Source organism: Muscardinus avellanarius (genome assembly GCF_963383645.1).
Source record: "Muscardinus avellanarius genome assembly, chromosome: 1".
Lineage (NCBI taxonomy): Eukaryota > Metazoa > Chordata > Mammalia > Rodentia > Gliridae > Muscardinus > Muscardinus avellanarius.
The window spans coordinates 205,249,994-205,264,878 of NC_137786.1; the positions used below are offsets into that span (position 1 = coordinate 205,249,994).

The following is a 14,885-nucleotide window of genomic DNA, read 5'->3' on the forward strand; positions in this document are numbered from 1 at the left end:
AAAAATAAAATAAAATAAAATAAATAAAAGTAAATATAAAAAAATATATAATGTGCCACTTTTAAGCCTTTCATACTAGGGCTTCTAAGAAAGAAAAAAAAAAACTCTTACTATGACCCATCTTCAATAAACAGCTCCTCAAAAAAAAAAAAAAAAAGGAAATGAACTTGAAAAGTCTATGAGTTTGGATTTTAATTTGATAGAAGGGAAACCTTTGAGAGTGATAATTTGTTAAAGACCAGGATAGGTTACTGAGAGAGAGAATTGTTATAACCAGGTCAAAGCACTCTTTTTTCTGGGTCACCCCCTGGGGACATGGAAAAAGCTTTGTTATACAGAACTCCTTTGACATGTGGTTATAGTTCATTGTAAAACTTTCTTTTCATAGGGTATGCTTTAAATATGTTTGTTTCCTGCCTGCCATTAACTTGTAATATAAAATACATTCAAGCTCTGTAATAGAAAGGAGAGAGGAGATGCTTTATTGGCTGATGTTGAATGCTTTTTCATATTTCACAGCTCTGAGTTGGTGCTCTGTTCTAAGGCAAGCTTTATCAATATTGCTCATTATCATGATTACCTAAAGATACTTTAAAGGCATTCTGGACATCTATGTTTCTATGCTTCTCAAAAGAAATTACAAATGGATTATTTCTAGTGACGAAAAAGTAATAGTCTAGGGCAGATGAAATATATGTTGTTGTTTTTTTCCTCCCTCACTTCTTCTATATTCTTAGTTGACATTTTAGGGCAGTGTTTGCCAAGCCAAAGAAAATCAAATCTAAGGAAAGATGAGTAACATTTAGTTCCCAGAGATTATACATTTTGAAAGCAATTTTAACTAGTGAATTTAATCAATTAGTTCCAGTTGGCATATTTACGTTATTGTTTCTAAAGATGCTTCCAGCATTCCTCTGAAAAGCATGTAGTTATTCAAGATGGGATTTTGCATTTCAACCAGATAATTTGGAAAACCCTTTCAGGATTTATAAAATGTTCACATGAATAATATCTGTGGAATAGATTTTGGTGCCTTTATAAATCTTATGGGGAGTTTTCTCATATTTTAAGCATATTAAAAAACCAGAAGTATGTCCTGGGAAAATAATATGGATCATGATTCAATAGCTTTGTAATGATAGTCATACAGACCTCTGATGTCTCAGTGGCTGTATAGCATGAAAAATCTGTAAGTGCAGTTAATTAGCTTAAATAATGCTTAAAAATAAATGGATTGTTTTGGGGATCATTGGCTGATCTCGCGCTCTATTAGAGAATTATTTTGTCAACGTGTTACCTGCACTCTACCAATTGGCCAATTACTTAGATACCCAAAAAACACTCTGATTCAGAGGGATTTAGCTATTTTAAAGTGAGTGTGCCTTTGCTCAAATATTATCAGTCCCTCTCCTTAGCTAGATAAGGTAGGTCATTTCTGTTGTTATATTAACAGTTTACCTCATCCCCTCATTAGGATAAAAGTTTAAAATGGAAGATTAGGAAATTTTGGATCAAATTAGGAATATATATTAAAACTCCACTAACATTTATAACTAAATCAACACTTAAATTTCTTAAGCTCGAAATTAGAATTCCTCTTGGAAAGGATGTTACTGTTAGATAAACTGCATAGAAGAAATAACATACTTTTAAATGTAGATAAAATGGATTTGGGTTAACTGTTAGGAATAATGTCTTAAGGCCAGTAAATAATCATGTAAATTATGTCCTAAAGCTGACCCTCACAAAATACTTGAATTAGTCAGAATAGGGTTTCCATTTATGGTCATATTAGTATTCCATTTGATTTTAGGAATTTTAAAATTGGCTGTAAAAATTTGCTCCAGGTAAAAACTTGAAGATAAGCATCAGGGGGTGTGCTTTTTGGTGAGTGTTTCTAGGAAAAGTAAGTATGTGAAATGATGCAGAAAATTCATCTAGACAGTTGGGGACTAGCATTATCTTGAGTAGGAGAAGAGAGTATAGATAAAACTTTCTGTATGGATCCCCTGCCTCATCTTATTTGTCAAAGGAAGGTGACTACTCACATTATTTTACTTTTACTTGAATGCAAATAACTGTTTTTGCAACAAAAGTATAGCTTACGATCATTTTTATCAATTTTGAATAAAAATTTGGCTAGTTCCAAATACTGCCGTAGAAATCTCTAGGCAAGATTATAATTGAAAATGTGTACCTGAACACAGTTTGGGGATCTGGCTTAATAGTTAAGAAATACAGAATTTCAAGGAAGTCTTTGCTTCCAACTTTAACTTCTCTCCCGATTTTGGCTTGACTAATTGACCCATTTGAAATCAGTGGATCAAAAACCAATACTAGGTCATCTTTCTCTTTGTTTTTCCCACCGACTTGAAACCTTGGGTTCTACCACAATCTGGTTACCTCTGATTTGCTTTGTTTACAACCAATGAATCGGAGAAGTCAGTGGCATTACTGCTTTTCCTTAACCATTTACTCTCACAGCTGCCACAGTAGTCCATCCGCAGATCCTAACACGTGCCCTGATGACTTTCTCAGCTGCTGATGCCCTTTCATTCTCTGCTGCCGCCTTCTCCCAGACCTTCATGGTTTGGTTGAGCTCACTTTCTTTTGTCTCACTGCTCTATTGAACAACCTTAAAACTCTCCTCCTTTGCAACACATTTGCCCCTTTACCTGGACCTTTAAGTGTGTCCCTGTTATTTTCCCCAACTCCATCATCCGTTGCAAAACTAAGGTGAATCATATCTGGTCCATTCAGGAACTCCAAGGTCTGCTTATACTATTTTCATCACTTGGATACCTTTCTATTCTTATTTTTCACATTATGTTTTCTTCAAGGTACACCTTAAGCCTTCCCATCACCACCCTACCCCTTCCTCCCTCCAGAGCTTTTCCTGATATTCTAATCCATCATGATTTCTACTCCCTGAATTTAACCCACAAAATGATTTTGAAAAATATTTCCCCAGGTTCCTGGCTTTTGGATCTGTGTTTGATACTTTGTAGGTACTAAAAAGTTATATAGACTATGGCTTTGATAACAAGGGGTCAGTTTTAAGGCAGCTGAGAATAACGAAGGACATCAACCCTCATAACACTGTTACAGATCCAGACAAGGTCAAGAGTTGGTGCCTTCCAGTACTGTGAAACCTGAAGCTTTTCTCCCTGTGGCTAGTAATGGTTTGGCTTTTAGCATTTCTTATGGTCTATATAGGCAGTTCAATGCAAAAATTATGAGATAACAATACTTCAAATAGCTGTTATTTTAAGTATTTATTGAGCACTAGTAGTTTGGTAATTATCTTTTAAACATTGTTTAAGTATCTTTGTGAGGAAGGTATTAATATCTATTTCCCAGAGAAAGAGTTAAAAGCTCAGAGAGATTAAGTAATTTGACTAAGGTCACAGAGCTAGTAATTTATTCAAAACCATTTTCTCTGACTTCTAATCAGTGTACTAGGCTTCCAAGTTTTGTATGGGTCATGTACACAGTCTACTATTTTAGTTCTAAATAGTTGGGGCTGACACATTTTTTGAGGATTAGAACAAGAGGCTAAGTCTATACCTGCTGCTGTTCCAGCTGTTCTGTAGTGAAACAGAAAGAACTCAGCTCTTGGGTCTCATTTAGGACCTTTGTTGAGCACTGGATTTTCATCTAGCTTACAAAAGTTCTACATCTTGAGGTTCACAATCTCCAGTTTGTCATTTTTCTTCAGTGTGGAAAGCTTTAAATTGTGACTTTAATTTCATCTGGGAAAAGGCATATAGGGCTTTATGATTTAATAAATAATTCTCAAGTTAAATGTTGCCTGATTCTCTGTCTCTTACCAGAGATTTTTCAAATAGCAGACACATGATAAAGACAAGGAAGTGGACTTTTACGTTACTTCCTAAATGAAAAATTTGCTTGTGTTTAGTGAAATTATTTTTAAGAATTAAGTTACTGTTTGAGTTTAAATTACTTGGTTTTGAGACAGCAAGAGACTGAGTTAGACCTAAAAGAAGACACTACTGTTTTCATTTAACTTACACACATCTTTAATTTTGGAATAAACTTTTAAGCATTTGAAATGGCATAAAACTAAAAACAGTGGACTCATTGTTAAATCAGTGCATTTTGGAGACATAACCACCAGAATTAGATGACATTGCCACATCTGAATAATGTGTAGAGAGCTGCAGATGAACTTGGTCTTTTAGCCAGTATGGATTGAATGACACTTTTAAATAACTCAGCCAGAATAAGCAAATTGAAGCTGCTCTCCCCTATAACTTTTTGCTTCTGTTAATAATTTTTGATTATTTTTTAATTGTAGCTACAGTTGGAAAGTATCCTGAGATTGGAAATATAATTATTTAACATTAAACAAAGAATTGTTTTAAAATCTTACTATCATTAGGAGGAAGTTTTAAAAGACTTGAATTCCATTGTCTTGTAAGAAGTAAGAAATATTTGATTCCCAAATGGAGCTGAAAAAACCCTTTCCTCTTTTAGAAAGTTGTGAATGACCCAGCGAGAGCTCTAGTAAGCTTTACTGAACCAAGCTGCTAATAGTTATTTAATGTTATTCTTCAGTGTGAAAGAATCTCCCTAGATTTTTCTTTTAATCTCTTTGAATTGTAGGCTCATAAACCTCTCTGATGAGTCCTGCCAGTGTTTTCTTAGATCCCACTGTTGAGACAATGGAGCCACCGAATTCTTTCACCTCTTGTTGTCAGACAAATCCAATAGAACACAAGGTCAGGAGGGCCCATGCTTCTAAAGGCTGAGATTCTTTTTCAAGTAACCACATAAATTATTTGATTTTATCATTATATTCCTTAGGAACCTCTCTCTATGACGCACCGCTTTCTACATAGAAAGTAAATTTGGAAGTCTTTCTTGTCTCCTTATTTGGCTGAGCTTGTGAACACAGCACAGGGGATGAACAGACTAGCTCAGGAAAAGTTAAACCCATCTATTTCTAAAGAATCAAATTATGTATAGTGTCATTGGACTTCAAGAGAGACTACACCAAATGCCAAGCAATGCTATTTCTTTCTAAAGGGTTGTGCCCTCCCTCTTTCTTAATAGTTATTACCATTCTGTAGCAAAAAGTCCAGTCTCAAAATCTTGCATCTGGTTCTTTAGTTAATCACTAAATCAGTTTATTTTCTCAACATTTAAATACTATCATATTAATGGGAGAATTTTGAGATAGGATTTGCCTTTATAGATAGCTATTAAAATATTTCACCGCAATGAGCAAAACATTTGTAATATAAAATACTACAAAAGAAAACTAACTTATCTGTTTTGAAGGTGCTGGTGCCTGATTAGTAAACAATTATCAAAGCTAATTACAGGCTTCTTGTGATTTACTTTAGTGGATAGAGAAGAATTAAGTTTTTTTAATTATAACTACAATGGTGGACAAGCAGTGATCATTGTTTAAAAAGGAAAAAAAAAAGCCACACTGATTTGTTTGTGCTCCTTCCTTTTAATTGTAATGGGGGTTGAAGGGGGGGCAGGATTTGCTGTTGCCCCATCCTCAGACACCTGCCTCTCAACAAAGGATCTTGGTCACCCCCCACCGCCCACATTTAGATTCACCTTTTACTTGTATGTGTGCTCATTATACAGTGCTCCCAGGATTCAGTTTTCCCTTGAGTTAATCATCCCCAGCCTTTTTTAGAAGTTGTTAGATTACCCTCCTTTCAAAGAATATACTATTTCTTATAAGACTCTTCTTTAACTTTTCTTATTTCTTTTAAAAAAATATAACCACTAGAGTTTCAACATACTACCTTTAAAACTTTTTGTTGAAGTGTAACATACACACAAAGGAGTACAGAAATCTAAGTGGATATAGCTTGATAGACTTTCACAGCAAGCACACCCATTTAACTAGAAGGCCCCTTGTGACTTACTCTCTTGTCCCTAATACCATAGGGAAGTTTTGCCTGTCATAGTTCACATTAGGAAGAAACATAGGAAATGTTCTCTTTTATGTCAAGTATTTCTTTCTTTTTTTTTTGGGGGGGGCAGGTCGGGGGATGGAACCCAGGGGCATTCTACCTCCAAGCTACAGCCCCTGCCCTATTTTTAATTCTTTACTTTGAAACCGGGTCTCACTGAGTTGCAGAGGGCCTCACTAAGTAGCTGAGGCTGTCCGCGAACCGCAATCCTCCGGTCTCGGCCTCCCGAATGTTGGGGTTACAAGTGTGCACCACCACGCCCGGCTTATGTCAAGTAATTATTTCTAAAACTAGAATCTCCATAGAAACTTGGGACTATGTGCACCTGGTATTGAATAACCAGGTCAATATCTAGTTTAGACAGCCACAGAATGAGAATATTCTAATGTTTCCTTGAACTCTGACCTTTGGTAAGGTACTAAAGATTTTTTTTTTGTTTTTCCTAAGATATGGTCTGTGCTCATCTTTAAACCAAGAAATCTGTAGCTAAAATTCCTTTACATAGAAGAAAAGGCAATAGAATGTAAAAGTCACTATTTTAGGTGGTGGAATAATAGAAAGGATTGCACATGAAATAGTAACTAGGTGAGAATAACACTTGCTTCCTAGTAGAAAACCTATAGGAAAGTGACTCGCTTAGCAGTTATATTTGCAAATTATTTCCCTTTTGTTATATTACAGATGTCCAAGAATTGTTAGATTGAGAAAGCTGATTCATCTTGTCATTATCCCTGTCTTGTCTTTGCTTTAGTTGACTTCAAATTTGCTTAAGAGGGAGGGTTGGGGAAAGAAAAAAAGAGTGTCCTTGGTGGGTATGGTGTCACATGTCTATAATCCTAGTACTTGGGAGGTTGAGACAGGAAGACCACAGGTTTGAGGTCAGCCTCGAAATTTAGTAAAATCCTGTTTCATAATAAAAATACAAAAGGACTAGGTGTAGCTAAGAGGTAGAATGCCTCTGAATTTATTCTCAAGCACCTCTCCACCTCAGATGCTTTAGATATCTATAAGATGCTCCGGAATATAGGCAGTGTGGTTATAAATTAATGACACCTATTTTTCCCCTAATGGGATCTTTTAAGCTTCAATTACTGCTATTCCTCAAATTTTAAAGAGCATCTAATTTTCCTAATTCTAGCAACTTACTTTGGTCCTTTTGAGTAAGAAATTAAAACATAAGATTTTTTTCCCCATTAATGAGACTTTTTTGGGTTGAAAATTTTTAAAAATGGACATTTTCCCCATAATTTAGGCTTTTAGATTGAAATTTTTTGAGGGTTTAAAGAAGTTTATTAAAAAGAAGACCGTTATGGCCCCATGCCATTCAGGAGTGGCATGGGGGGGTATTTCAAACAAAATCACCCTAGACTGAAAAATTTTTAAGTAGAAAAAATAGAATAACACATGTAGAATGTAGAAATTAAATTGTTTTGTTTTGTTCAGAAATTACTCATCATGCTGATGTATTCTGCATATGGTCCTCAGAAGGCATAGAGATACAGAGGAACTCTCTGTACCAGTAGACAAAGTCTGTGCGTTTGGATTTAGGGACAGTTTAATAGACTCTTGGTACCCAGTAAATATGAAGTGGTATAATATTTGACATACCTTAATAGAAAACTATGGTGAGTTCAAAATATTGTATAATCTTCTCATCTATTTTAAAATTGTGTAACTCACCAATAAATTTTGAACAGGCAGTTATTAAATATAATTAAGTTGCAGGCATTCACACAACAGAACAATGGGAAGCATTCTCAGCAACTGAACAGGAGACTAGTGAGACAGCTAAAGAAAATTTCATTGGCGTGGGGGGTGGATGTTAGTAGTTAAAAAAAAAAACATTGACTTCTAGAAGAAGAGTACAAGCATACTGGAAATATAACATGCCTTTAAAAGCAAAGATCGTACTCTTACTATATTTAGGTGGATTCTAGGCTCCCTTCGACCTTTCATCTGTACAGGAATATTTCTCAGAAACAGCAGTAGAACATCAACAAAAAAACAGTTGTGCTATGGGGTTATAGAAATATTAAAATAATTGTCTCTGTAAGTTTTTTATTTTGTTGGACTGAGAGGACTACCATTACATTTGGGTAGAGCTCTATTTTTTTAAAGCATTTTTAGCCTGATCTTATTCGATTATTAGAACACCCATTAGTCAGCATGAGCTCTCATAACAGAAAACCACGGACTGGGTAATTTAAACAAAATTTATTTCTCAGTTTTGGAAGCTGGGAATTCAAATTCAAAATGTTGGCCAGTTTGGTTTCTGATGAAGGCCCTCTTCCTGTCTTGCCAAAAGCTGCTTGCTGTGTCCTCATATGGCTCTTCCTCCATATGAGGGCATATGCAGAGAGACAACTCTCTCTTACTCTTCTTCTTTTTATTTTTATTTTTTGAGGACTGGGGACTAGGGGCATTGTGCCCCAGCCCTATTTTTTAGTCTTTTTGATTTTTGAAACTGGCTCTCACTTAAGTTGCAACAGGCCTCACTGAGTGGCTGAGGCTGTCCATGAACTGTGATCCTCAGGTCTCTGCCCCCTGAATGCTGGGATTACAAGCCTGCGCCACCACGCCCAACTCTCTTCCTCTTCTTATAAAGCTACTAATCCTATTGGATTAGGACCCCACCCTAGGGCTTTCTTTAGCCTCATTTACTTACATACACACACACAAACCTCCCCCCAAAAAACCCCACCAAAACTGTATATCCAACTACAGTCACACTAGGGTAAGGGCTTCAGCACATGAATTTGGAGTGGGAGACACAATTAAGTCCAGTAGCAATCCTACTGAAGTAAATAAACAAGGAAGAGATACTTGTCTTAGGGATAAAACAAAACTGTTTACACCTAAGGTGAAAAAGTTAGTAAAATACTACAACAAAGGTTCACAGAGTTATTTTTACCCAACTCATAGTTCCCTCTTAGCCAATTTATCTTACATAGTCTCTCACAAAATAGAGCATACTAGTTGATTACAAAGAATCATCAAATAGATTTCATGCTTTTGCATGTTGCATATTTGTGAAAAAAAGGATAGATTTTTACTACTGAAATTTATAGGAAATGCTATGCTCTGGATATTTTTAGGGAAGTCAGCCTTAACATTTTATCAAAAGTAGTAGGTTAAAATTTAAAATTATAGTGGTCATGCTAGTTGCCTTTCATCATCCTTCCTAGTTAAAGTATCAGAATAAGTGTCTTATTTTATATTTTACAGAAGATGAGTTGAGAAATATGGGACCAGTAGATGCTCGAGTATATCTTGAAGAAATGTCTTGGAATGAAGGTTAGAATTTTTTTCTTTCAATTTCATCTAAAGTGAGTAAAAATATTAATTTTTGCAGGGAGCAAAACCTCATAAAGTATTTGGAAATCTTAAAAAGAAATAATGAATTTGTTTTCCATACATGTGCTTTTGCTTGACCGTGTGTGTGTGTGTGTGTGTGTGTGTGTGTGTGTGTGTGTGTGTGATACACTGAGGATTGAATCCAGAGTCATTCTACCTCCAAGCTACACCCCAGGCATATTTTATTTTATTTGGAAACAGGATCTCACTAAGTTGCTGATGCTGACCTCAAACTTGTGATCCTCCTGTTTTAGCCTCCCAAATAATGGAATTAAAGGTATATGCAACAAAGCAGGGATAATGGGTCCATAAGGGTTTCTTTTTTATCCATTTTTACTACTTTGGTTTTTGTATTGCTTTCTGTAAAATGGTAAATTTAATTTTTTTCTATTCCTTTTTATGTTGACAATTAAGATGAATTCCTATTTGAATTTTTACTTTATATATGGGAATCATAAACTGTCAGGACAGGGCTGTAATGTTATGCTCTTTTACTTAGAAGGAAAAGAAAAATCACTTCATTTGACCTACCATGAAGTCATTTCCTTTTTTCTTCTACTAAAAAAATTTAAAATCTTTTTTTTTTTTTTTGGTGGTGGTGGTGGTGGTGGTGGTGGTGGTGGTGGTGGTGGTGGTGGTACTGGAGTTCCTGGAAGCCCTTCTACCTCCGGGCTATACTCCCAGACCTATTTTTTTTTTTTTTTGGGGGTCTGGAGATGGAACCCAGGGGCATTTGACCTCTGAGCTCCAACCCCTGCCCTACTTTTTATTCTTTATTTTGAAACCGGGTCTCATGGAGTTGCAGAGGGCCTCACTAAGTAGCTGAGGCTGTCCGCGAACTGCAATCCTCCAGGTCTCAGCCTCCTGAATGCTGGGATTACAAGCGTGCGCCTCCACGCCCAGCCCCAGACCTATTTTATATTTTTATTTGGAAACAGGGTCTCTTAAGCCAGCACAGCGATCCTCCTGTCTCTGCCTTCCAAGCGTGGGGATTACAAGCGTGCACCAACATTCCTGGCTAAAATTTAAAATCTTTATTTAATCCAATTTAATATACACATTTTTCTAAAGTTCCTTGAATTGCTCTGGTTAGACACCATTAAATTAGGAAAATATTTCTTTCTAAATGGAAGTAATTAGTATCATACTTCCATGTTTCTCTGGACAAATAAAGAAAATCTTACTATTTCGCAGAACTTTTGTATACACTTAGCCCCTAATTCCAGTTTGGGGTACAAATTCCCTAAAGGCTTATAATATTTTTAGTGAGCATGGATGGTAGAAGATGAAGTCATTCTTCTTGAAACCAAATTTACTTTTAAAATAGCAAACTCTTAAGTTAGTACTTCAAAGAAGTGGGTCAAAAGCCATATTGACTTAGAAGGGGAACCATGTTTTTGCCTATTTGACTGACTAATCTGCCCTCAACCACTCTAATGAAATCCTAGAGTCGAAATGCTTATTCTTAGTGAATAATTGGAAAGCTTTAGGTTTTTGTAACTAGGGCTCCCAGTGTTGGAGATCATCTCTTCAGAATAAACAGGAAGACATACTATTGAGACAACCGTACAACAGTAACAGGCTTATCATCTGTAGTTGTGGAGGGACAAATTAACATGTCATTTATTACAGAGACCTAATTAAATATATTCTTAAAAATAAAGTTTGCTTCCTTAGCAATCAGTATATATGTATGGGTGTTTGCATGTTTAAACTCTTATTAAGTTCATAAGCTAAACTCTTAGTAACTCTTACTGTAGATAAGGCTAATACACTTGACTTATTAATTATCTCTAATAATGTAAAAAGTGAAAATTTGGTAAATTTCCCTTTACCTTTGTAGTTTTAACTAATATTTAAAATTAAAACTACATATTAGTGGTTCAAGCATATTTTAGTCAACTTTCTGATATAAGTGAAAACACCAACGCATGAAATCAAGGGTTATAAGAAATGTGTTACTGTCCATAAGCCTCTCTAAAGTACACCTCATAAATAAGATATGGAAGAATACCATCTACAGTCACTGAATCAGTAATAAACAGATACTTAATCTTAAAAGTATAGAACATCTTTTATTACTAATTAAATTAGGGTTTTTTTTTTTTTTCAATTGTAAAGATGAACATGATCCTTATCCTCCTGAGAGAAAATACTGAGCAAGTTACATGAAGTCATTACTCTTGCAAGGATTATTTAAAAACTTAACCGTAAGTTTAGAACTAAATTTCCAGCTGGGAAGAGTAGTCAGCATTAAGGCTAAATAAAGTGTGATTAACTGGGTGGTAATAAAATAGTTTAGACTCCTTCAGGGTCATTTTCAATGGCCTTGCCAAGTGAAGATCCGAGAAAGGAGGAAAGTTGAAGAAACTGTACATAAAAGATGTTACCAGCATGTCAGCTGTTTGACCAGGGGCGGGATCTAAGGGTGCATTTCACTACCTTTCAAGGGCATATCCAGGACTGAAAGATGAGACAAAACCTCTTCCAGTTAACCTGTTACAAAACCTGTTCATATTGTTGATCTTCATTCATTATATTTAAAGTGATACTTTGTTTAAAAAAGCACCTTAAGAACCTGATAATAAGAAAGTTCAATAAAATGTGAATTTTTAGTAAGCATTAACACTTGGAATTATCTATGCCAAAACACCACAGTAGCCCCTGGTGTCTTCTGTATCATTTACCAACCACATGTCATATCAAATTGTCTCTTTGTGCTCAGTGAGGTGGTTAAAAAAAAAACACAAACAAGAGAGGGAGATTTCGCTTAAAATCAAGTTAAAAGTGTATATTTTCAGACAGTTTAGTAACAATAATTCACTTTGAAAACATGCTCTAGAGTACATATGTTGACTTAGGGAAGATTTGTTTCTGAATTCAATAATAAGTTATTACTTATGGAGAAAAAACATTGTGAAAAATTAAAAACCAGGATTGAGTGAATGGATTTATGTTTTTCTTATTGATAAAAAAATCTCTTATACTGTATATGATGAGATCATCAAGTTTTAGAAGTGAAGATATTTGATTGCAGGGAAATTATGAGTCCTTTGAGGTTTACTTTGTTATCACTAATAAATAAAACCTGTGATAGTGGTAAAACAGCTATTATAATCAATAAGTTACTTTTCTTTGACAGTTACTTTCCAGAAATAGTAAAAGGAAAGACCAGAGAGATCAGATATTGTTATGTCAAAGGACTCCAGATTTTAAACTTCCTAGGATGATGACAGACAAAATTTCACAATTAGACTCCTTTGGGTGTCTCACCTCGGTGATTTTCCTGTTGGTTTTTACATCATTTGTAGACACCAAGCAAACAGATACAAATACAATACATACCCTAGGGAGCAGGCAGCAGCAAAAAACCCAAACTGATGCTATGACGTTGTGATTATATATTGGAGTCAGGATTTTTTAAATCATTTGATAACAGAAAGGAAGCATCCTGATGTTTAGCTGATAAAGTAATTATCATTTTTCTCTAAAAAGATAGATTACAAACAAAATATCATGCTCTATAAAAAGTGAGACAAGAAGCCGGGCGTGGTGGTGCACACTTGTAATACCAGCATTCAGGAGGCTGAGACAGGAGGATCGCGGTTCAACCGACAGCCTCAACTACTTAGTGAGGCCCTTTGCAACTCAGATCCTGTTTCAAAAGAAAGAATAAAAAATAGGGCTGGGGGGTGTAGCTTGGTGGTAGAATGCCCCCTGGGTTCCATCCCCAGTACTTCAAAAAAAAAAAAAAAACTAAGAGAGAGAGACACAGACAGACAGACAGAGCTGTTTTTCTTTTCCTTTCACTGTAATATTTTTCAAAAATATATTGTTGAGAATATACAATTTATGTGAATTTTAATAGAATTTTTATAATTTTAATAGGAATCTTGAAATAAATTTCATAGGTTCCTTCTGAATATCCCTTCTACCCTAGCTTCAATCCATCTCCTCTACAAATAAGTTTCTTTAGTGAATAATTTTCTAGAAATACTGCCTTCCCCGTGTAAGAAAGTTTTTCCAGTTCTCCTTTAAATATATTTTATCTTTTCTGAGCTTCTTTCCTTTCGCAGTTTCTACAGATTAAATGGCACTTTTTAAAGATATCAGCAAAGTAGTTTTTTTTTTATAAGCATTTGAAGCTTTGTTTTCTTTGCAGATGATTGTTCTTTTTCTCTGAGTTGCCGATGTGGTGGAAAATACAGTGTTTCCAAGGATGAAGTGGAAGAAGTCAACCTGATTTCCTGTGATACATGTTCACTAATTATAGAACTCCTCCATTGTGACTAAAATGGTTCACTGCTTGGAATCCATTCACCATGTAGCCAAATACAATGAGGAGAGGCCACATAAGCTTCATGGAAACGATTCTTCTGTGAGCCCTGTTATTGTTTGTGAAGAAGGTAAAAGACTGTCATACAGAGGCCATCTCAGATTAATAAGAAATTCAGTTATTTTTATGTATTTATAAATAATATTTACAAGTTGCCACAAAAATGATTTAAATTATAAATTTTCTTGGAACAAAATAAGAATTTTCTTTTAACATAAGGTATGTGTTCTCTTTTATTGGGCAGTAGTATAATATTCCTTTACACCCATGTTTTGATACAATAGCTGGGTTGCTAGCTGCTAAATTTATAGCCTTTTTGTACACCTATCTCAAATTCTAGGGTCATGAGAATTAGTCTCTCTGAGCAGTCTGTGAGTTCTCCCATAACGAAGGCTGAAATGTGGACAGTAAAGAATGGGAAGTGTCAACTGTAGAATGTAGACAGTTTTGGAATTAAAAGATTTGATCCAGTTGGTCCTGTGTTTCTGAAAGCTTCTGAAAACTGCCATCTTCAACTTCAAATGTAAACTGGGAAATGGAAGTTTTTAAAGTATAACTGGAAATTGGTGCATCAGTTTCTTTTTCAGAGTATTGTGATATGGTATTAATTTCTATGAATAAGGAAACATTTCATTGCTGGTATGATGAACTTTTATATTATTAATTATAGTAGCCTGTAGTTGTCATATCCTTGAAGATTTATTTTTCTATGTGTTTAATATTCTATGTACAGTTTAAGAACTCATTTAGAGAATTTTACAGGATCCTTTATGGGATTGCTGAAACTTTTTTACATCACTTCAGATGAGTGGACCAAGCATGTAACTTAGCAGCTTATTTTAAGGTCAAGCTCTTGCTTTGTTAGACTGAACCTATAATAGTCACTACTATAACCTGTAGATATTGCTGAAGTCTGATGAGGCACATTCAAAGAGATTAGATTACTTTTATTGTATCGATAAAACCAAAACAAAACTGAGGTAGTCATTCAGCCCCCCTCCCAAGTATTTACATCTAATATTAAATTTACATGGACAACTTACTTCAGATTACATTTTTATCCAAATATTTTGAATTAACAGCTTACAGAGTGGGGTTTTTTTTTTTTACATTTAACAATTAAAAATTAAGTAAGGCTGAATAGCAAATTGTTTATTGGTAAGTACATGGTTTCAACTGCAGTAATAAATTTACTTGAACAAGGGAAAGTAATCAAAAGAATAAATGCTTGCTAG

At 35.0% G+C, this 14,885-nt stretch overlaps 1 protein-coding gene across 1 annotated transcript in view; it reads left to right on the forward strand.

The window, feature by feature from the left end:
- Window positions 1–13,607, forward strand: part of DNAJC24 (DnaJ heat shock protein family (Hsp40) member C24) — a gene marked incomplete at both ends in the record, with an annotated part of 56,691 nt that extends 43,084 nt beyond the window's left edge. The window contains 2 exons of the mRNA XM_080690550.1: window positions 9,186–9,254; window positions 13,477–13,607. Coding sequence (XP_080546676.1) covers window positions 9,186–9,254; window positions 13,477–13,607 — 200 coding nt within the window. The remainder of the gene's footprint in view (window positions 1–9,185; window positions 9,255–13,476) is intronic.
- Between the last annotated feature and the right edge of the window lie 1,278 nt (window positions 13,608–14,885).